Here is a 25297-nt window from a genome sequence, read left to right as displayed (position 1 = left end):
TTATCTTGCTTGAAAGATACGAAAAACATAAAAAATTTTGACTTTAAAGCCCAGATACACACAAAACTGGAGATTATGTGTAGTTACACGCTTACTTTTGAGATCTCCATAAATCCCTTACCAGACATCTTATTTTATATTACTTGAAATGTTAAATATTGTTATAATTCAAATTCAATTCAAGTTAAAAATACTTTATTGATCCCAAAGGGAAACTGAATTTTGGTAATAAATGTCCAAATATGCTTCTTAATATTTTCTGTTTTGCAGAAATAACTATGCAATCTATGTATAGTTTTATTATATGGGAGTCAGAGAAATAATTAGCATAATAATTATCAGTCACTATTTTTGTTCTTAGAAGCTGGCCTTTAAGGGCATCACTGGTTTAGTTTGCTGATTTATGTCTTTTATTTGGGAACTCTTCGATGTGGAGCGAATCACAGCACTAAGTTGTTTTTGCTCTTGTTTAAGTGACCATGACCACTGACAATACTGGCCATAAAGAAACACATTTTATCTGCTTGACTTTCTGTGAACTAGTCTCAACAAGAAGTAACTGATCTGCAAAACAATGTAACACAAATGCTAACACATGCCCGCAAAAACATTTACAACACACTTGCACAGAAACAGCACGGAGGCACTGATTATATAGGAAAAAGTCTGCTTGGGGAGTGTTGAAATGCAGTGGCAGCAGAATGGCCCATCTCATTTTGCTAGAGAGAAAAGAGAGTAAAAGTAATGAGAAAAAAAGGGGGGGTGGCAGCAGTGGGTGGGGGCTGAGTGTGGTGGTGCAGAAGAAGCAAAAGCAAGAGAGGAAACGCATGTTTTGGTCATTGCAGAGTGCAAAACCAAAAAGATGATGGAGCGCAGAGGAAGCGGTGAGCATAAACACTACAGTCGGAGTAATTAAAGGCTGTTTATCTTGACATGCCGGCAGGAGCCAATTGATTGGCCCCTGTACACTGAAACCGTCTACACCACCATAAATCCCATGACTGTCTCTCTCACGCAGACTTCTCCACCTCCCCATCCCTGTCACTGATGCCACAGAGCCAGTCAGCAATACCAGTCTGAGCTTGCTGTTGATACAGGACAGGTAGAATGGGGGGGAGTCTAAGCATGTGAGAAAAACAACCAGTTTCCCATGCTTCCAGTTCATTATGAGCAACCACGTATTTCACTGCCAGTCAGTGCTCCCTTGACAGACAAATGATCACCCTGGGTTGGGAGCAAAGACAAGCGTGAGAACAGAAAGATGGAGGAGGAACAAAGATACGGGAATGCTGGAGAGTCCTCATTTTGCATTCAGGGAGTTAAACAAGTGAAGAAAATGCCTCTAGGCAGGTAAAGCAAAATTCAGTCAAGCACAGGAGGAAAAAAAATTCTGTTTGGTTTTTATATTCCGTTGGTATTTCTGATGTTGCAGTGGTGACGAATGTCTTCAGCAACTTGAACCAGCCATTATAATTCATCACGTAGCATGTAAAAGAAGAGTCAGCTGTGGTGGAAAACAGGTTAAAAAACTTGTTAACCAGTGCATTACAATCTAAACCTTCTAATCTAAACCTTTGAGCTGACAGTATTCTTTGCCTCATAAAGGATCTTTGGCGCATTCAAACTAGAGCTCTTTTCACAAAGGATCGGCTCTTGAAAGGTGAATGTTAATGCTAGTTCTGAGCAGGGCCAATGTGTGTTTCTTACCTTAGAGGACACAATCCTGTTATCGCAAAACTTGGGCGGGATATAAGCCTCATTGGGGGGACAGGACTTATGGCCAACGTAGATGGTCCTGCTGTGAACTCGTCCCTCATCACCACCAAACTAGAGGTGAAAGAAGGGGTAGATGGGAGGAGAGGAAGCAAAACAGAAGAGAAGACATATTTATAATTTATAAGTTTAGGTACTGAAAAAGCAATGTGAATAACAAAGTTCAGATTGTTTGAAAAAAGTTACAGAATTGAGAAGTGCTTAGCTTATTTCGAAAGCACTCTATTGGAAATCAGTTGGGCACAAGCCAGGGGAGTATGACAAAGGACAGTGGGCCAAAAACACAATCTGTATGGGGGCTTAATTTACTTTCTCCCAACTGGTGACTTATCAATGCAAAGAGATATTAAACTGAAGAAGCCAGGCAAAACAATACTGCTCAGATTTATGAGTAGAGTTTCTTTTTCATGACACAGCACATTTTATTATATTTCCATGATGCATGGATACACTAACCTATCAACCTTTTAAAAAGTCCTTCAGGAGCTCCAGGCATGCCATGCTCTCCACAGAAATAATTCACCGTTTTGATTGTTTTTCACAAAATAAGATACAGAAACCCGGTCTGTGAAGACACATCATTCTTCAAATCCCAGATCTACACATGGACGCCTTCAACTGTGCGTCAAAGTAGACTGACCACACTGTTAATTTAAAAAGAAAACTCTCGCATCTTTCGATAAAATACTTTTGCGTGAGGATAAGGTGGTTTTTCAGCCGTATTAAAATAGATGCATTTTGCAAACCTGCAATGGAAACACTTTGTCGCATTGCAAAAGTGACGCAACCAGTATCCAGCTCTTACTACTGGCAAAAACGACAAAGAAGACGACAATGATGAATCCTAGCTTCATGGCTGAATTATGAATATATCTCATGTAACTGTTTTTTAAAAAATATTAGCATCAGATATAATGATTTATTGCAGGAACAAGCTTATTCATGTGTAACTTTAATTTCATTTCTTATTTAATGGAAACACAGTAATTGTTAAATTAGTGGGGGGTTTTCAACATTAGTAGAATTTAGACAAAGATTTGCACACATTTGTGATGTAAACACATCTTCTCTTACAGATAACACAATGAGGAGGGTGTGTGACTTTGCGTACGTAAAATCACACAGCAACCAATATAAACTCAGTCACATCTTGCCTAGTACAGGGGAAATCCATAAAACAGATGTCATGCATAGCGCTTATTTCAGTGCAATATATTATTCATCACGCCCTTTTGCAATATGCCTCCATGTTTTGCAAGCACACAGTTCTAGGTTGAAAACAAAGACAAAGTGAGCTTGAAAGAGGGCTTTATGTTTTCGTGTTCATCACATAACTTTGATCTCATGGTAGCCTGTGGTAACCTTCCAAGTTTTCGGTGTATTATGCAAGTCTCAAAACAAAAACAAGTTACATAAACAGCCTCAAAACAACATGAAAATTCTAATAAATCAAAGGAATCAATTCTTCCTCGTTAAGAAGTTATGCTCAGTTACAGATTATTAACTGCAAGAGAAAAGATCTGATTAGTTTCTAGCCCACAATGATCTGGCCATTAAATTAGCAATTCTAAGGAGGGGGGGAACAATTTACTGTAACTGCAGAGAAAATGATGAATTTGCATCGTAATTCACAACTGGAAGCAGAGGGTCAAGAGTTGGGTATGCATTTATCATTATTACACCATTTAACAGAGAAGGCAGCAGAATTAAACAAGTTTAGGAGCAAGGATGGAAATGTGATAAAGGTAAATGTGAAACAATATTTGAATAATGGACACTTCAGGTCATTAACTGCATTTGACTTTTAGAAGTCAGCAACAACCTGAGTTTGTTCCTCAGGTGACAGGTGAGCTTAACTAGGTGTTTATTTACATATGGGCATGAACATGAAATGTGATTACAACCAAGACAGGTGGCATTTAGCTTTTCATTGTCAACATCAAGGCTTAATCCATACTTGGGTAACATAATTGTGTTTGGCAAATAATAACTATTATCTTTGTTTAGTCAGATTTTCCTTTCTAATCACTAAAACATAAAACTGATGAATGAAATGTGCTTTGGGATTTTTAACAGAGATAGTAGTGGGAATAACAAGAACAGCCACATTTGTGCATTGAAACTTATGCCCAACTCTGCAAAAATGTTTTGTTAAATAAATGCCACAAAGTACTTGCTGTTGGTTGGTGAATTTTTAGACAAAATGTGGGCAATTTTAGGATTTAATGTCCGATGAAGATATCAGGTTGATCAGCATCTCTACACACGTCATAGTTTGGAGAGTCATCAATTTCTTCCATAACTAGGAATTGTTGTGCCCATAACTGATCTATTGCTATCCTCTAAACCAAGAGCACAGAGGAAAAAATATGAAATATGTATTAGTGGCTAATGTATGTAAACTAAATATCTTTGCCACAAAAAAAAAAAATATCTGTGTCCATGTAGTCAGAATGAAGCTTTTTTAAGAGCAGCAGAACGTGTAAATTTAAGAAAACATCTATGGGGAAAAAATGCCTGGATGTAAATATATCACATTTATGCTTATTTTATATTTTCTAATTTTCTAACCTTTTCTTTTTATTTTAAAATGCAATTACAACAGCAGAAACAAACAGAGTTCCGTCAAGTATTTTGGTACATATGGGCCCCTAAAAAGCACTTCTCTCTTTCCTAAAAAGAAAATATTCAAATGGTTTGCCTTTAATTTAATGCCTTTATATCTTGACCTTCTGATAGCTTTAAGAAAGCCTCACAATCAGTCAGTACATTAAAGACAATCTCTTAATTAAAACTAGGGCTGAAACGATTCCTCGAATGATTCGAGTACCTCGATTACTAAAATTCCTCGAGGAAAATTTACCTGCCTCGAAGCTTCGTTAATTTATGTTTTATTAGTTAGCGCACCGTGTTCTGGCCGGGACTTCATTTGCGTTGCGCGGAGCTCTCACTTCCGCCTCTGAGTTGTTGACAAAAGCTAAGTCTCAGCGGCATAAAGTCCAATCTTCAAGATTGGCCCGTGGGGATTTTATTGATTGATGATAATGCCTGACTTTTTATCGTTTTTGGGGAACCAATAAGCATCCTTAAAATGACTGGGGGAATGCCTGGAGTACGGCAGCATTTCTCCTCCGGGGCTGCTGGTTGAAAGCGAACGGCGGGAAGAGCGCTGAGGTGAGCGGATAGACTGAACAGGGCGGGCGGCTGAGTAGCTGATGCTTACCGTGTAAATGTAGCTTTACCGACGAACCGCACAATAAATTTCATATCCCGGTCTGAAGAAACGGGTGGCGGAGCGCATCGTACATGGCTGGTAGATGAGTTTCTGAGTGTGACCAGTGAAGGTGTCGTAAATATCCCGTATTGCTTCCCCCCGTGTTCGTCCCCCGGTCTAACGGTTCGTCAGTCCGCTGGTCTATTTCCTCCCCTCCACCCCATCTTACGTTCGTTCATTCGCCCTCTCCTCCCACTCCAGGCGGCATTTCCCGTATTTTCAAACCCAAAGCGTGACAGGTTAGGTGGCAAGGTGAGTTTAATTAATCTATTAAACTCACTGAAGATGAATACATAAACTAAAAGCTGGATTGTAGACATTTTTTATAAGCATATTTATGAGCCTGCCTCTTTGTTATTAAATTCAATATAATTTCAGATTTTTCTATAACTTTTCTTCTGGTTAACTTAGAAAGTGAGCTATTATTGTTACAGGTTAGTTTTCTAAACTACAAAAAAGCAACTGTTAGGGATGCTCAAATATGAAAAATTGGACTGACATTGATATCTGATAGTAACACCGGTATTATGCCAGATTTACCAATATTTCATTTTATAATTTTTTTTATCCGATTACTCGATTAATCGTAAGAATAATCGATAGATTACTCGATTACTAAAATATTCGTTTACAACAGCCCTAATTAAAACAACATTTCTATTAACTATTTTTATAGTTTGATTTCACAAATTCTAAAATAAAAGTGGCTTAAAAACAGTCTGTATTTTTTGTTTATGAGCATAATTCTCAAGGCAAATGTAATCTGCTGGGATCTACATAGTAACTATCTCTGACAAGTTGAAATAAAAACATTAAAATTAATGGAGTGCACTTTCAGAAGACTTGTCATGTTTAGAATAAAAACCAGAGATGAAAGAATAAATTTAAATGGTAATTACTCAAACACATCCACTGTTGTGAAGGACTGAATCACTTTCAGCAGGATTAGCTTATTCATGCTGCAAACAATGTCCTTCTGTTCTACTCTGACAGTCAAAACATTATCCAAGTAGCTGCCATTCACATTTCTTAAATAACGTTAAATCACTTCAAGCACAAGCTGTACTGTACAGAAACTTTTGTGTTGCTGAATTATCATTATTATTCTACTGGCAGGGGATCTGCAGCATGTGGGGTGAGAGGACAGATTACCATGAACATCTGATCCTGGACAAACGCCAGGGAAGGTGCGAATGGCAGCCACCTGGACTGCAGGCTGCACAAAGGCTGTTTCTGACAAGAGGTTACATTAAAAAAATATCCTCAAACGCTTGGAAGAATAATTCACACATAATAATGACACTGCCAATATGACCTCCACTAAAACAGTGACTTAATTTTAATTATGAGCAAAACAACATCAAATAAATCCAAATTCGTAATGCTGATTTTGAGACAATTCCCCCTTTTTCTTCAGTTCAGGCTGGAGAAGAGAGCCAACATGGTTACATAATGCAGCCATGTTCACACCTCAGTATGGATGTCAAGATTAACATCCAACTAAGTATACCGACGCTCCTTCAGGAGGACCGGATGGACCTGGCTGCCAGAAAAGAGGGGAGGAAAGGAGAAGTGTGAGGAAAAAAAGGAAGTGTAACAAGATCTGACGACTCATGCATAACCAGCTTTGCTATGCAAAATGGCAACCAAGACCAGCTATATGGCTCACAGCTGATCCACTGTTTGACTGGACTCAGATTTGATAAACTTTTGAATTACTAGGGGTTAATAAGGAACGCACAGATATGATGAATTTGGGCCCTAATTAATATTAATAACTAATATTAATTAGTTAGAGCCATAATTAGTCATGGCTCTAACTAATTAATATTAGTTAGAGCCATGACTAATATTAATGCTTTTATGCTTGATAACTGACATTTACCAAGAGTCTTCCTAACCTTTCCACATCATTTCAACACACCCCCAATCCTGCAGTGCATCATCAAAACACAAACCACAACAAGAGGGAAATAAATATTAGCTGTTATTATCAGCCCTGTCTAACTTATAGGACCAAAATAGGGTGTAAAACATCGGCTTTTACCAATATATAGCGTTTGTCTACTTTTAGGGTGTTTTCACAGCTGATAGTCTGGTAGACTGGGTTTGATTGGGGACCAAAGTTGTAACATTTGCTACATTTTCAGCTGGTGCGGTTCACTTTCTCACTACATTATGTCAAAAGATCCAAACCTTTGAAAAGTCTGTTCACCCCCTTGCCAGCGATGGCGCTGCACCAACAACCAGTGAAAGAAACAAGATGAAGACTTCTGAAGAAGACACTAAGAGCAACTTCCTTCTTCACAAAATGTAAACAAAAATGGAGTGGCATCAGATTTGAGTGGCTGTGGGGTTTATCTTCTGTCTTTAGCAAAAGACAGTAAACCTTTTGTCCCGCTAGGGCTAAACAAGCATTTTTGTTTTGGTTACATTTACCCAGAATCCCTTGCATTATAGTTCACTTCCTGCTTTTGGAGCAGTTTAAAGTCGACCTGCATTCACATAGACATTTGAAATGCACCAGAGTTCACTTCAACTGAACCAAGACCTAGGTTTATAGGTGGACCTGAGTTTCTCTGGTCCGCATCAAAGTTCAATGCAGATCACCCTAAAGGAACCAGACTTTCTAGGCAAACATACTAGAGTTCAATAAAAGTTGACCAAACAGTGAATGCACCCATAAGTTAATATCGCTATTCATAAAAGACCAGAGAAGCATTCATCATTCAGAGGGATATGAGCAAAACTCTAATAAAAAGTTAAATCTCCAAGCTTAAGCCTCAAGTCAAAGCATAGGTGAAGGAGTCTCGACTGCAAACTTGTAAAGGCGAGCCTTTACAAGTTTCAATTGGTCCCCAACACCTAACACTAAAGACCGAATAGTGCAAAAGCCATGCTAATGTGCTCTTGTTCTGAACTTAAGAGTCTATCTAGTAGAGTGACCGTATTTAAGTGGATTGGGTCAGCTCCAGAGATGTACAGCAACCTGCAGATACCCCCATCTCCGTTCTCCTCTAAAAAAAAAAAAAAGATTTGGGTAGCAACCAACTGATGCTAAAAGTAGAAGAAAATGAGGTAGTACTTGTTGCAGTAGGCCGTTAGCATTATGAGAAGAATCTGTGAACAGACATGTATTCAGTGGTGCATTATCTGTGAAATATAATGAAGGTCAGATGACAGGCCACACTTCATTTTTAAGCAAATACGTGAGTCCAATTAACATATGAACACTAGCAAGCTGAGAGACCAACATGAAATGCTAATGTAAGGAAAAAACTGCACTACTTTCTTCATATTTGCTTCATCGTCAAAGGTCAAACAGAGCCACTCGAAGCCAATGACATTAGCAAGTAAGAAAAAGAGTCAGCTGTCGGTATGTCAATATCAGACTGTAGATTCATTCTTAATGAAACAGCATCAGCATAGATCAATAAAGCAAGCATGAGCCAGAAAAATGGTGCATTAGAGAATTGACTGAGGTTGAAACTTTACATTGAGTTATGCTCAAAATTGAATTATGAACACATTGTGAAATGAGCAGGGAGCAAAGGGAAGAAGGAAAGATGCTCCACAGAGAGCTGGGAGAATGCAAAGCTGCACTGAGCTACTGCCAAACTCCTGGTGATGACTCTGGTCTGATGACACTGCGTCCTGTCGCACCATCTCCCTGTTCAGTGACTATCCTCCTCTTTTCCCCTCACAATACCCATTCATCCAGTTACCAACCAATAACCGAGGGGAAAATGTCAAAGCTTTCAATGTTTAATTAGCCATAACATGTGTAGTTTTGGTTAGGATTAATTAAATTCATTAACACGTTTTCAGCTGACCTGCTCATGCATCCCCAAAAAAAAGAATTACTGATGATAGATTACAGCAATTTATTGGGAAAACTTGATTTATGTAAAGATTTATATTATATTACACCGTCAACAAAAAGCAAATGGTCCTAATAAACATAACATAAGGTAGATTAACTGCCACTGGTCACTTTTATTTCTGCATACATATCCAAATTAAATCCTAATCCAATCAATTCAATTCATTTCCCCTCCATGTCACTACACAATTTACTGGCACATTTTGCACACCTTGTACGTGATAAAGTTATAAAGAGCTAAAGAGCAAAATAATCTCGTTATTTCAGAAATTTTATGACTGGAATAAAGTTCAATATGCAAACCTTGAACATTTCCTTCCTAAAAATGTTGTGTAATAAAAGTGAAATCATATTGTTGAACTCTAACAGAGGCTTCCTCATTTCCCTGTTTGGTAAAGAGTTGTCTAAGTAAAAAAGGAATATGAGCATCACTACTTAATATGAGTTATAGATACCACAAACTATTTGCTGGCCTTGGTGAAAATAAAATCTGCTAAAAACAAAAGTATATTAAACCAATAAATAACTCTCAGTCCCTTTAGTCTCAACCTACAATGTCTTGAATGTTCATATATAACTCCCTGAAGCTGGGAGTCTTTTGATTCAATCTAGTGTTACTTTAGGAGAACTATAAATTTGGTATCCGAGTCCTGAATGCTCCCTTGGGAAAGTTTAAGCACTCCTGTGCAATCGTAACAGACAAACCAACACAAGCGCAAAACACGACATCTAATTGCCTTTGTCATAGTCGTCATGTAAAGATGTACACATTTTGATAATTACAGTTTTCAATTTGGCAGAAAACATTTTATTATGCGTTTTATAATTTGCATGTTAATGTTTTGCTGAATGTCAAGATTTACATGGATTTGGCTCCTACAGTTTACATGTTCAGGCTTAAAGTTGACACAAGGAGGTGCAGATGGAAATCAAGGTTAGTAACAAGTGTGACAATGGTACATCATTTAATCTGACACTTATAGATTTGAGGCCAACCAAAAATTGATTTTTGCAGCATTTTCTAACAAAAGTGCTGAATCAAATTGAAAATTGTAAACCCAGAAGAGTAGAATAGACCCAATTTTGCTCTCATCAGTCTTCTTTTGTGGTTTTGCAGCCGTGTGTTGAGTAAGAAAAAAGAAAGAAAAAAAAACAGGCTTCAACAAAGTACAGAACCTGTGCCATTAAGCGTTAAAGAAAACCACTCAGGAAAAAAAAACTGCTTCACCACATTAAATTAGGAGGGAGCAGTGCAACGAACAGTCTGCACGGGTAAACCCTCTTTATTCCCTGCACATGTACTTACAACACTGCAATGAGATGAGTCATTAATTATTAGGTCACGTTGCCATAGGAGCTTAGAATCTGTGCCATGCAATTTCATGCAAATATGAACCAAGTTGATAACAGATAAAAGGTGACGGTGTGAGCGTACATGACCGAGATCTTTTATGGGATACAAAATCTGCTCCAGCTGCCTCTCAGCGATTCCATCAGGTTTTTTTATGACGATGCTCTCAGTTCGAGTGGATTTCTAACAGGCCAACTTCATCTGCTATTAAATGTGGAATGAGGCAGTAATTTCATAATCTCGTTGCACAGGAGGGACGTTTCACAAGGCAACGCCAATCTTTGATGCTGGATATAAAACGTAGGTAAACGTTTAATGGCGAGAAATTAAAAATGAATAAATAAATGTGGGATCAAATGTCCCAAAAATGTAGTTTTCATTCACAGAGGGAATTGAGCATTGTCTGGAGTCAGAGTAGTAATGAATATTGCAGTCTTCCTTTGCTTCTCCCTAACATGATCACTTGTTATCAACTATGGCTGGGTCGTATGATAATATAACGAGGGATTAGAGTGTGCTGACAAAATGCCTAATAACATTTTCTGTAAGGTAGATTCTGCTTTGTGCTATTTCCACGCTCTGGTGAAGATGCATCACTTCCTTTTCCCTCCTTTCACTGGAACTTCATAACTGTTTAGGTGAAAAGTAGGTCGATGACAAACATTAAGACACGCAGAGGTTTTAAAATGTACAGATTCAAAACTACAAAAGTTTCCCTTATGCTGTTCCTACAATGAAAAGTCCGTTTAATGAGATGAGTTTTCTTCAGGTGCAGAGTGGCCCCTCCCACACTTATTGCTGCAAACTGCAAGTCGACTGGCAGGAAAAAGGCTTTAACACATTTCGTTTGCTTACAAGATATACTTTGTATAATTGTTTTGTGTCACAAAACATAGGTAGTCAAAACGTACTAATAACTTCAAACATCTCTGATTTGAGAAAACTAGCTACCAGGGCACATAGTCCAATTATTAACCCCTAATTTTTTTTTTCATTTTCACAAAGAAGTATGCAATGTAGAACCTGTGATAAAATATATATATATATATATATATATATATATATATATATATATATATATATATATATATATATATATATATGTAATGTTACATAAAAAGCACCATGACAAAAAGGTTTTTTGTGCAAAAAGAACTTAAGATTCCAATTATATTAAGCAGCTGTTGTTCCATAATTTACCTGCCTTCAAGACTAAAAAAATTAATAAATGTTATAGTTTAAGAACTAAGCACAAATGTAACTAACGATGTTACGTTATTTTATCAGTTTTCAGAGTAGTATTTGGTTAACAGCAATTAGATGACACTATGAATTTGGTCAGCATACTGTGTTTTACTTAGCTGGATGTTTTTCACTTTTTAAAATTCAAAATACAGTTTTTCAGTTTTGTTAGTTTGATGATACGGTAAAAAAGAAGGATTGTCAAAATTTCAACTGTCAAATTTTCATTCTTTCCTAAATTGGATGCACTTATGTCGCACCCTATCATAAGTTTATTTACTGAAATAACTAGATTTAAATTGTACCTTAGCAGGAACATTTTAAATCTACTGTCTGGAGACAATCAAGAGTGAAAAAAGGAACTGCTACCAAAAACAGGAAGCAGGCATGAACAATAGCTACATTATCCACCTGTAAATCAATCAAATGGTTTTTAAGGCAGTCCTCTTCATATGTTCATTAATTAGACATTTGGAAAGAGGATCAAAACTTTTTAAAAGTATTTAGCAACTAAACAAATCCCATATAATGCAAGAGATCTTCACGTAATACACAGTGAAAGACGGCGCCGTTTAAAGAACAAATATGATACATAAATATAATTTAATGGTTTTACAAAAAGGATTGACATCAATAAAACACCAAATACGAGATTTATAGTGATACTATAACAATGTTTACCTTCATTCTGGAATCACCAACACCTGGTCTGTGTATAAAAGCCACATATCAAAGCCAGCAATCCCTGCCGTCTGCTGTCTGCACACAGAGATGAATAACCTCACAGAGGAGCGACGGTCCAGCGTGAACTGAGGGCTGATCCTAAGGAGCTGTTGTGGATAGGCAAAGGCTCATTGTTCTTCTAGCATCCCTACAGCAGCACAAAACACAAAGTGCACAGTACCATGGGCTGGTACTGGCCTACATTAGAGTATGTCCCTCGACAATGTGGAGGAGGGGAACTCATCCAGACTTCACACTGCAACTTGCTTGCTCAATCATTTGGCTGCCTCGAAATGCCACAGCCAGATATTTCGCAAATTATTTCTGCAACACCTAGAGTTTAAAAGAAGTTTTGAAAAGTCAAATGACTACCACATGGTACTACCAACGGCAACAAGTGGAAAAGATGCACAACTGACTTTAAACTACAGCTGAAGCCAGAAGTTTACATACACTGAAAAACAAAGACATGCCATTTTTCTTCTCACTGTCTGAATTAGATCAGTTACAATTAACAAAATAAAAAATGATACAAACTTTGCCCAAATTGTCACATTTCCTCCAACAATAAAAGACATTCAGCTCATTTCCTCTCCAAGCTAGAAGTTGCTTCAAGCTATATACTAACATGGCAAACACATCCAAAACAAACAAAAAAAAAAAAACACCACCCCCTTTAGCCAACATGGTAAACACAAAAGCGTTGTTGGGAGGTAATTACCCTCAGAGACACACAGACAGGAACTACTGACGGATGCCACATCCTATCTGTGCCAATGCTAAGAGCTAACGCTACGATACTGATGTTTGAGAGCACCATAAAAAGGTCAGTAAAGCTCCTGCACCTGCAACAGTGAAGTAGTAAACCTTCCAGACAATCTAATATGCCATTATCTGTTTAAATATTTATGAATAGTTATGAATCCCGCAACGTTCTTTTCTACTGCAGTACAAATTAATGCAGGAAAATGTTAATCAGCTGACAGCTCAATCGGCTACTAAATAGTGAATCAAATACACAAACCAGTGCAACCTACCCTGCTGCTCTAGTTGATCTCTACAAAAAATATGCTCTCCATGTAGCATGTCCGTGTTTGTTTCAAAGCTCAATTCATTTATAAAATAAAATAACCGAACTTCCATAATATCCGTCGAGAGGGAGAAGTTTATTGCTGTTACTAAATTGCTAATTACAGCTTAAAGAAACTGTGGCATCTCAATAAAAAAAACTCTAAATTTAAAGAAAAGTATTTTGGAATATTTTTGTGGTTTTGAAATGGCAACATTTTAAAATATTAATTTACCTCCACAGCAGTAACCGATCCATATTTATAAATGTTTCAAACTTTATTCACATGCAACTTCAGAGACTTGTTATCCCAAAATGTCCTACATACATAGCTTTCACAGGTTATTTTCCAGAACCCCTGAACATGTTTTAAGGTCATAAAAAATTAGACAATTTTAAGCTGCAGCCTAGTAATACTTATCTATAATTAAAGAGAGTTTAAAGCGGTGTCGTCTTAAATGGAGTATGGCATTTCCAGGCAAGTGCACAGTTTCTTCCCTCCATTTGTGTGTGTGGCACAAACTCTGGCACTTAGACAAAGGTGCTTGATCTGGCCACTGTTTTCATGTGGAGCCTGGGTTGAAACTTAACTAAACTGCACACTACAATAGCTTTCTCCTCCCACCGGTGGCTGGCATGGAGCCATGCAATACCAACGAGAAGGCAATTACAGTACATCCCACTGCTGACGTGCTTTAAAAATCTCCATCTCAGCTACAGGCCTACTGATGACATTATCTTTAATAACGGGCTGTGCTACACTAGCTGTAATTGCTATTCAATTAATTATCCTTGGACACCACTTTGGAGGGCAACAAGACTAATGACAAAAATCAATGTGGCTTTTTTTCCTTTCAATACTAAGAGCACATGGTTGATTGTGGTTTTCTCAACAGGCAGTTCCTCCAAACGAAGTGTGACATTAAAAACAGAAATTTCTCGCTGTGACCAAGCTACAGTGCAGGCTTGGCTGGGACCATATTGCAGAGATAAACAGTGCAACATACACCGGGTGATTTTCTAAAAGAAATACTACTCATTAAAACTCGCAGTGTTCCCCATTCTTAAACCCAGACGATGTCTTCATTAGATTATTTCATTACCAGAATGACAAAACGCCACAGATGTTGACACCTCCACCCCATTTCAACATGCTGAGACAGAAAGAGAAATAGCTGCACACAGTCCAAACACACACAGCTCAAAATTCTCTTCACATCTCACTGCGAACACTCCGACTAACGCTGAGGCTGGAGTCGCCAAAAGGGAATCTCTGGACGACTGTTTATACATATATGGATGATTTGGAGGACTTCTAAGTGCTACTAGTCTGAGGAAAATGTAGAGATTGAGAAAAGGGTGGAGCAATGTGAGGGGAATTCAAAATAAATGAAGTTATCTGAATTATTTAGAGGTACAAACTGAGAATTCAATCTGGCTTCTGGTTGGAAGTAGAAACTGCCACAAAAAGCTATCTTTGGTCACTTAACCAGAACCGCCCCACTCCTATGTTATCCACACCTGAAAAAGTCTGTCCATTAGGCAGAAAAAGTGACAGAAGAGGTGCAAAAAGGCAAGGGTACTGTACCCCTCCGGTTTTTCTCCAGCTTTTAAGTGAGTCATGCAGGGCTTTGCAGTCTCCTCCACCATATTTCATCCGGTTTTTTTCTTCATACCGCCTTCCTCACCACACTAAATATATTTATTATCCCGCTGCGTGTTGCAGATGAGCTCCTTTGGCTGCATTTCCGTTATTGGACAGAGTGCAAGAGGCCAGACGGAGAACGCAGAGGAGAGAAAGAAATCACAGTAAGCATTTCTGTTCGCCAGCAGCAGGTTCACGGCTGCAAGAATGATGGCGGCAAAGCTGTGCACGGCTCTGATCAATACACATTTTTCCTGATCAAACAGGCCGGATGAATCAAGTACCTCTACTTTCCAGGCATGGTTTGTGGACCCACAAATAAGCTATTATGTGCTCAACTACGGGACTCAATCAGACTTGTTTCCAGAAACAAATAAGCAGGTTTTTTTTTTTTTAATCAAAACTGAGTTATGAAGATTGTACATTTTAACCATTACATAACTTTCAGCAAAACCAAGATATCAAAATCATGACGGTCATGAGAAAAGGGATTTTCCCCTTTACAGATTGTCACAGTTTATTGGTTCAAGTTATAACAGAGTAAGCAAGTAAATACAAAATGTGGGTTTCAAGTTTTCATATTCATTAATGAAAAACTAATTTCCTTAGAATAACAAAGAGCAGCCACACCAACCTGGCCGTGAGTGTTTTGCACAGCAGCTGCTATCAACCATTTGAGTCTTTCATATCACCGAAGAGAAATTTTATCCCACTTTTATTTGCAAATTTGCTTCATTTTAGCCACAAAATTTAACCAGTTTTACCTTCTTATTTTCCAAAGCCACTTGTGGAGTTGCTTAATCTTAAGGTAAGTAACTGATCATCTAAAATTGTCTTCCAAGATTTTCTACAGAGCAGGACTCACGATTTCAGGCCCAGAGCATCATACTGCCACCACCAGGTTTGTCTGATGCCTGATGTCTTTTTTTTCTGAAATGTGGGTAAAGTTTTACAATAGAAGTGACAGATCTTCCAAAAAGTTCTTCTTGGAATGTTAATATGGCCTTTATTTTTATTTTTTTATTGTTTGGTGAAAAAGAAATACAATTTTCTGCTGTCTAGGTCTTCATACTGAATAAATAAAGTAAGTGAGGCCTGAGACTTCTTAGAGTAATGTTAAGAGTGAAAAAGAGCAAGAAAGTCACATTTTCTCCATGTCTGGAAAATGGCACTCACTGTGGTTTGCTGGAGTCCCAAAGCCTTAAAAATGGCTTTGTAATCTTTTTCAGGTGATAGATCTCAGTTAGAGCTTTTCCACCAGAGCGGTTCAAGTGCTTAACCAGAGTTTATTATTTAACAACCCGAGAACCCACTTGGAGTCGCGTCATTGCGTCATAAACACCTCATCCAGTAAATGTTTGTACCAAATCAAAATAACAGACGCATACAAACGATAAGATTAAAACTTTATTGTTCATAAAATGGAAATTTGGTTTAGATCATTTGTCAGATGCCTCCCATAAAAACATCATAGACATTAATTTTAAAAAAAACTATGAAATAATAATGTCTTATAATGAATAGGTTTGTTATATTATTTTTGCAGTAATAGTAATGTGTTAAAATAAAGCAATCAGATCATGTTTTACATTTGTTTAGTGAAAATATACTGTGAAATGGTGGAAACAGAAAACTCTCCTGTGTAGTCAATGGAAGGAGCCAGCAGTCTTTTATTAAACACAACCATCACAGGCTTATTTGAGTTTGGCTGTTTACATAAAAACTGATCACTCTGAGAAAGTTTGTTCACGTGTGCAGCTCACAGCGCGGCACCACTCAGCAGGCCAGATGGTAAGAAATGCAAACAGTCGTACCCCTACTGCTTTTCTGGCAACTGAGGTTACAAGACAGTGGCTAAGATTTGTCCAAAAAATACCAAAAACAACTTCTTTTTGGATGCGGTAGATGTGATGATGATGAGAAACTGAACTCTATTGAGAGGAGAAGGATAGGCTGCAGGGAGACAGTGAGGGCTGAGAACTTTAGTGCAAGCAAAGTGGTTACCCATTGGCAAGCTTTGTTGTCATATTGCAACTACAACATTAAGCAGGTAACGTTGTGACTGTTATGTTAATTGTAGTATATCTAAACTGCAAAAACCAGTATGTCAGCAAACATGCACGCGTGTGGCGTTACTCTTCAAAATGTAACTGTGTGCAAATGTGTATGTCAGGCCTGAGGTGTCGTCCTTACTGACCTGAAACACAGCTTGAGACGACGCAGAAGCTTTAAAATACGGGCAATTCTTCACACCTTTCCCGCATACCAACACCTTGTGGTAAATAAGGGCCTCAGGCAAGCAGAGGAATTGTAAATGTAAGCTTCAATAAATGTAGCTTCAAGATGATGGAAAACTTAACATGACAAGAAGAGGTGGACCTAAAACTGAAATAAAACTAGAATAAAAACTATCATGATTTAAATGTCAAACTCCTCAGCATGCATTTCAATCAAAGTACAAACCATTCTTGAAACAAATAGTCTCTTTCCAAACAGATCTACCATTTTATACCTGTAGTGCTATAAAGTAACATAATTATCAGAATAAACAAACTCCATCAGTTGCAAATGTATGATGTGACCTAGACGTGGCAGAATGCATCAAAATGTGGACATGGATGATTCTGACTAATTATCTTAACATTCATTTATGACCCAATAATGAGAAAAAACTAAGAAGAGATAAGTGCGGTACCCAGGCATACACAGAAAAACCACTCAGATAAGATGTGTAAACCAAACCACAATCTTTAAATTGCTACACTATTACATGTCTGAGCCCGGACGTGCAAAACAGAGTGAACTTCACACCTTCATCATAATTAATAAAAATATTCTTCACAAAAATAAAAGTAATTCTTCCTAAAAAAAAAAAAAAAAAAAAGAAAGTGTTAACAAAAATGCAGTTTCTCTTCATAATTTTTCCTTTCCTTTCCTAATTCAGATAATAAAACAACGGTGTAAATTTCAAACGGCCGAAGAGAAATTTGTTCTGTCTGAAAGCCTCAAATTGTGCGCTTGTGAACATTATTTTATGCTTTACTTTTCATGAGCAAACACCACTTTTCATTTCTTCAGTTTAGAGTTGCAGGTGCTGCATGTCACATTGATTTTAGACACACAAGTTATCTTACAAGTTATAACTGTGGGTAGTTGGAGTTTTTCACACTTTTCCATTGGGAAATGCGCCTTCGGATGGCGTTCCAGTTGATTTTTCTGACTGGAACGCAGCACATGTCTTCTCCTCTTGTGTGCCCAAAGTAGCCTCATTTCCAGCATATCCACACAGATCATTTTCTTTTCTTTGTGACAAATAACATAGACCAGAAGTTGGGCAATGTCTGATCCGAGCAGCAGCAGTCGAATGCTCTTTCACCACCATCATGTCGCTGAATGATGTTTTTATGCGGCCCTAAAACCCGTGTGATCTGCAGGAGAAGGCTCATACCCACACTGCTGTGCGGTCAAAGAATGTGTGTGTTGGGTGGATCACTTGCACTGGGCTCTTAGCTTGTTTATTTTTAAGTTTCTTCAAAGAACTTGTGTTTGGTTTCGTAGTGATGTTTAATATTCCCGTTTTTTTATCAACTCCACAGCTTCACAGCGTATGAGACAAAGGCTTGGAAAATGAACCCAAACTGGTGAGATTGGCTTCTCTAACCAACTATAAACACTACAGATACCATAATGACTGGTTTATCTCCACAGTTTTACAATAAAACAAGGTGACGAAGCTAACCTCCCTCTGCTCTAAAGCCAGTTTTACAATGGAACTGGGAAGAGTTTAGGAGTCATATAAGGACTCCTAAACTTATATGAGTTTAGGAGTCTTTATATGGACTCCTAAACTCCAGGACAATTTCTGTGGGGAATTTTTCTGCATTTCCCGTTGTTCTCACATGAGCTTTATAACAGCAATTTTACTGTGAAGATAAAAAAGAGCTTGCAAGTCAAGAATAAAAGAGTGTTTCTGCCTATAGCACACAAGAGGAAGGACATGATGCATGAACATACTGTACAGAGCAAAAGTAAACAATTGGTGGAAACAGCAGCTAAGATTTGTTGTGTTGGTTAAAACTATAGCTTATTATAAGGTAAATGAGCAGATTAGTTTTACAACAATTAGATACAAGTTAGGGGCATGTGCTTCAAAATGTATACATTTCTCCAATCCCTTTCTTTTCTATTAAATACAAAACTGCCTCCATCATGTAACTTGTAGCACATTGTCTTGTTGTTGAGGCTGTTTCTTACAGCTAAAGGCATGTATTGGTAGTAATACTTGCCAACCAACAACAGTACTTAAAATAATCTGGAGGGCAAATGTTAAGATCCAACATGATGATACAATTTACTCCTGAACACAGAATTAGGCAAGAATCAGTCAGACTTTACAAATAACTATTAGGTGGATTCTTTTTTTTATAGCACAATGTTCTTTTTTTTTACTGAAAACAAACATCAATTGTGTTTATGTCTGACAATTTCCTACCATTGTGCACAAGATGAAAGCATCTGGAGAGAGTTTCTCTTCTTCTCCAAAAAAGCCTAGCAAACTTCAGCACTTATTCTTATTCACTAAAAGTTGAAATATAAAGTAGAAACTTGATGCGTAATTTCACCGAGCTAGTGAGTAGGAGGAGATTTAATAGTTACCATGGTGAAATTATTTTATTTTTTTTAGGTGAATGTTCTACAATCCTATGACTGAAGGCAGGGGCTCCCACAAAGAATACTATCACATTTCCACCAGGCTCCACCTCTCACAGATCACACTGCTGCCTTCAAGGCCTTGAACGAACATCAAAGGAAGCTGTGTTTTTTTTTTTTTTTTTTGCATTCCTGTCGAGAGCATTACAACCGCTGGAGCCTCCCTTCTTCTCAAGGAGCCCTGCACCACACATTCCCTCTGCCATGTTTCATGAAAAGCGTCAAGCAGGACACAAAAAGCTTCCTCTGTTTCGTTCGGTTTGAGCAGTCGCTCTCGATCTTTCTGCCTCTTCGTGAAGCTTGCGCACCTCCCGTGGGCAAGGGGAGGGTGCTGTGAATCAAGACGAAGAGAGCCAGAGTCTGAGATAACGGCACGGTGCGCATCAGTGACAGTGTTGCTGGCTGCTCTGCACAAAATATTATTTACAGCTCACACTGAGGAGAAATTACAGGAGCAATCCTCTTCAGAAGCCGGAAAATCAGCTGACCTGGCAACACTTAGAGTGGGGCTAGGAGGAGGGTCAGGCACTATAATTATTATATTGCCTCTCCTTCTTCACTGTCAGTATCTATACTGCTCACACAGCGTGCTGGGGATTCAGCCCACCGGTGACAACAAGTAACTGGTGCATTAGTGAATGATAAAGTGGCTGTAAAGGGGCTTTAGCATTCATAAACCCTGCAGATAGTTACCCACTTTCAGGAAGCATTCTAACGATTACCACAGGAGATAGAAACAGCTTTATGTTAATTAAATCTTTGTGTACATGATCTTGTTGGCTTAAACAGAAAAAAGTAATTAGGCGCCTATAATAAACCATTAGACGCAAACATAAAGTCATAATGGCAATAGCCTCTTTTTCCACTAAACCACTATCAGCTTTTAAAGTAGAGTTATGATGTATTTTAAATGGTAGTCTAGTTTAAATGGCAATGCAGTTGTTTTTGGAACTGCCACTGACTCTATGATCTGTATGTCATTATTATCAAGTCCATATATGAAATATGAGGGTCCTTAAATGTCACTGAACTACAGCAGAGAAAGATCTGCAAGAAGTCAAAGGAATGTAGAAATAGTGTTAAAAACACAATGCTTTGTTTGAGTCTCCCAGCTGTTGATGACTGGTTCAATTACAGACATCTCATAAGTTTAAGTAATTTACTTAAGTCTCTGTAGCCTAAAATGGAGTGGATGGTTTTGCTATTGCTTGTTGTTTATTTTATGAAAAGTTATGATGAAAAAGAAAAAAAAATACCCTCTGGTGGGGATGTGCAGTTGATCAACTTTGTATTCTAATTTTGATTTTGACTCCAAATGATCACAAACCCTTAGAAAATCAAATAAAAAAAAAAAAACAGTTATTCAAATGTTCTGTTTGTCAGCGTGTAGAAAACACAGATGGAAAAATCCACTGTAAAACTATAATATTGTGATTTTCTTTTAAATAATTGGATGTAATCTTACAAACGAGTTTTCCAAACAAATAAATTGTTTATCCATATAGTGTCTAAGACATTAATCTGCAAAGTGTTTTCCAGATTGTAAAATATTTAAATTTACCAACAAGTGAAAACTAAACGAAACCGCAACTACATGCAAAATCTGTAAACTGCATTTAAAAAAGAGGTATACTTTCTTGTCATTATGAGTGTGCATACACAGATTATGACAGTTCTGGATGAAAGAGCACATAAAGGAAACTTAGAAGTAGTGGGTGAGAAGCTCTGCGGAGCACCATAAAACCTGTGCTGCCATCTAGACACAGATGAGGAGTTTTTAAAACAAAATGCAAAACACAACATGTGAGGGTACAATCATGTCTCCACAGGTTTCTACATCAGGCCATGTGACATTCGAATTCAGCACGTTTCCACAAAGTGAGCTCCCAGTCAGACACTGACAACTCCCTGATAACCCTCCACTCTCCCCACGTGGTTCTGTGGAAATCATGCTAGGTGTGGCAGCCTTTTGCAAATCATCACTTTACAGCAAACTACACGCATAACAAATCCCCCTTTTATGTCCTTAGCCTACTTTGCAAATAAATATATGAAGTTATTATTTGTTATAAAAAATGTAACATTTGGAAGGAAATTATATGTTAAGGTCTGGGTGAATGGACACTCATATGCTCTAATAACATAAATATTAAGACTTAGGCAGAGTGGTGCAGGAAACATGATCATGGAAAAAAGGACAAAGAAAAATATGGGTTCATATGTACTGATAACAATATTGTAATATTGAACCATATCACAGGTCAATGCTTTCTTAAAATCTGCAGCCCAGACATAAATACACAGATATGGTCCTCTCAATTTCCAACACAAACTTTTTATTAAAACTAATGAAAACCAACTTATATCAAAGTCTAACCTTCACTCTTTAAAATGGGGGAGATTCCCCCTTACATCCTTCACTTTGGGGGACTGATTTTCTTTGGGAGCACGTTTGTCTGCAGGTCTTATATTATCTAATACACGGTATTAATTGTTGTCTCCTTCTGCCTTCCTGTTTGTCATTTCAGCTGCTCTCTCCCGTCTCTTTGCCTGCTTTGTTTTCTCTGCTTCATCTCTCTGACTTCATAACACTTATGGGTTTAAGGAAAATTATATTTGTTAGCATGAAAACTATTGAGGAACAAATGGTACTACAGTTTTACTTTAGTTGAAGACATTCATTTATGTTCCTTCTTTCTCTACTTTTCTTGTAATTGTCCTTCACAGCTGTGTCTCCTCTCCATAGAAACAACTTTGTTGGAAAAGAAATATTTTAACAACGTAGGCAAATTGTTCACGACACATGTGATAAATAAGTTAAAGTTCACATTGCTATAATTTGTTGCCTTTTTCATCAACTCTTGTGGTTGCCTTTATCTGTTTTTCTCACTCCCCTGCTTCATTTCGTTCCAAAAATAATTGTTCCTGAATTAATTAGCCAGATGTTTCATCGTTTCTATGGAGGACTGATCCTGCCAAAATTGGCAATAAAACTAGGAATAAGTAAATGGCTTGATAATGCAATTAAAGTAGCAAGTATTGCATCCAAAAAATAAAAACTTTCCCAACTTAGAAGCTGACTGAATTTCCACCCATCAAGTTTCCTTTCCCAACATTCCCCCCCTTTATGACTTTACCTGCTACAAAGAAAGAGGTCAGAAGGAAAAAGAAGAGAGAAAAAGGAAACAAAAACTATAAATCAATAAATAAACGGACAGAGAAAGTAGGAGGGGAAAAAATTCACAGTGGAAATACTACAGGTGGAAATAAATCAATATATAAATGAAATAAGTGACAGTAAATTAAAAATACAGACTATAAAATAGAGGACCTTAGCTCAGGTAAGAAACTTCTGATATCTGTAGCCTATCAGTCGTAGCCTGTCACCTGGATGTGTGTGTGTGTGTGTGTGTGTGTGTGTGTGTGTGTGTGTGTGTGCGTGCGTGTGTGTGTGTGTTTTGCATCCTGAAGAAATGACGCCATGAAAATCACCCCCAAACTAGCTGCCATTTTTCCTGTAACTTATTCACCCGTTTTGCTACACTTTTTCCTTCCACTAAACTTTTCTTTTATGTGTTTAGATGCAGCACTCTGTGATCACCTATTTTATTGAGCAATGTCCTATTGTGGCTTATATTCTTGTGGATTGACTGTCGGCTAACTCACTGTCAAGTCAGGCGTTTTCTTTGTGATTCCGTTGGCCATACAATTACATTTCTGGAACATTAAAAATCTAACCAACCTAGAGTTAAATTTACCAGAAATACATATCCTTCTGGTAGTAAGAACTTAACTTGCTACAAGTTTCACATTTTTTAATTCAATTACTGAAATAAATTAACTTGTTTAAGTTGGTTGTAGATGCACATTTTTAGGTGAAGAAGCTGCCGAGAGCAAAATAAATTAAAGCGCTATCTTGCGTCACCTGCTACCTGCATTAAATGGTCCTTAACTTTAGTATGTGCACTGTTAATGGAAAGCCTCCGGGGAGGACTAAAATCGCTGAAATAAAAGTAAATCTAAGTTCTTGAGAGAGAAACTTTTCAGAGCTGGGACCCCAGCCTGATGAGCCCCTTCAGGAGGTCAAAACGAAACTAAAGCACATGGCGCCGGAGTGAATGTCCACTAGTGACCTGAGTGGACGGACTTCACGTTACATCCGCATAGTTGTGTAGTAAAATTCCTGGTAGATAAAAGGGAAACTGCATAAAAGCTGCCTGGTTACCCAGTGAGAGCTGGGAAGTGCCTGCAAACAGTGTTTTGTTGTAAAAGCAAACAGGACGTGTTGTGCCATTCTGGCGCTTTTTAACGATCATAAACAGCCTCAAGTCCAGTCTTGGCTTCCTGTCCACATTCTATCCATGGAGTTCAAGACAGCTGTGAGTCATAAGCTAATAATGTGTGCGTAATAATGATGCCAATCACACATACCAATCGGTTCAGTCTCCTCCGAAGCATCCTCTTGTTTCTTCCTCCTGTCCGCACTGATGAACTCCTCTGATTCAACAGACACCTCCTGCCTGGGCTCCGCTTCACCTCCTCCGGGGAATAACTTTACATGTATATATGTTAGTTACTGCGCTAGCTCCTTGGCTATCTACTCTCTACTCTAACGTTAGTTCTAGCTATATGGAAGGCTGGAGCGATGCTACATGGTTTCCATTTTGTTTGGTTTCGGTATCTTCGCACCATTCGCATTCTCTCCGCCGCCTTGAATGTTTTCCGCGTTGCGGTGTACTAGTCGCGCTCTCCGCGGCTCAGGGCTGAAACAGTCGCTGACATTTCGCTCCGTGCCCTGTTGCTGCTTTGACTCCGACAAATCATTTGTCGCTCCCGGGTTGGCCTCGCTGCTGACCGAAAAGCTGCCCGCCGATGCGGTGTTGCAACAACTAACTTATCGTGTCAGTCCCTGAGCACTCCTCCTGTCAAACAATTTTCACTCGGCAGCAACCCACGGACGTTCCCTCGTTTGCAAGCTCCACCCGGCGAAGGTGCGGTGACTAAAGCTCGCACTGCATTCTGGGTGATGTAGTCCACACTCAGGATTTCCACACGTTCTTGAGAAGCAACTTTTGGCTCCTGTGGCTCTCAGAACACCAAATAAGAAATATGTTTCATTAACAGCAATATTTCTGCATAAAATATCTTAAACAGAAAGGCTACAAAGTGCAAGGCTTCAAACTATGTGTTTTATAGTGTAAAGTGGACGTGTATCTTTATTTTCTTTGCCATAGTGACTGAAATGCATCACTCACCTGGTCTCATTTTACAAAATATTTTTCCCCTTTAAAAAGATTAGATGATGTGTTTGCTAAAGTTTGAAAATAGAAATCAATTTTAGTTTAGCTTCCTCAACTTTAAAAATAAATATTTTATTTTGTAGAGGTTGACAAAATCTTTTACAACTCTAGGCAGTTTTTATTTTATTGCATTTGCAACAAAAGTGGCTCTGAAATTAAATGTTTGCTGACAAATAAAAAAAACAGCAATAAAAATTTATCAAAAAGGACTATAAACACGCAATAAAGAGCTCACATACTATTGCTCACATACTATTTGGAAAAAAATATATATAAGGGCTGAAATTCTCAATTTGATCAATAAAAGTCAAACTCTAAATGTTGAAC

At 38.0% G+C, this 25297-nt stretch overlaps 1 protein-coding gene across 4 annotated transcripts in view; it reads right to left on the bottom strand.

The window, feature by feature from the left end:
• atp11c (ATPase phospholipid transporting 11C (ATP11C blood group)) overlaps window positions 1–24664 on the bottom strand; it is a 54671-nt gene extending 30007 nt beyond the window's left edge. For all 4 annotated transcript variants that reach the window (XM_088009407.1, XM_088009408.1, XM_088009409.1 and 1 more), the window contains exons 1-2: window positions 24102–24664; window positions 1708–1827 (exon numbers count right to left, since the gene is read on the bottom strand). In XM_088009407.1, the coding sequence (XP_087865533.1) occupies window positions 1708–1827; window positions 24102–24128 (147 nt within the window). In that variant the 5' untranslated portion in view covers window positions 24129–24664. The remainder of the gene's footprint in view (window positions 1–1707; window positions 1828–24101) is intronic.
• Between the last annotated feature and the right edge of the window lie 633 nt (window positions 24665–25297).

The sequence above is a fragment of the Poecilia mexicana genome, unplaced genomic scaffold (assembly GCF_051168715.1).
Source record: "Poecilia mexicana isolate PSO_F unplaced genomic scaffold, ASM5116871v1 scaffold_10, whole genome shotgun sequence".
Classification (NCBI taxonomy): Eukaryota; Metazoa; Chordata; class Actinopteri; order Cyprinodontiformes; family Poeciliidae; genus Poecilia; species Poecilia mexicana.
Note: the sequence above shows the minus strand (reverse complement) of the source record. Positions and strands in the feature narration are given on the sequence as shown.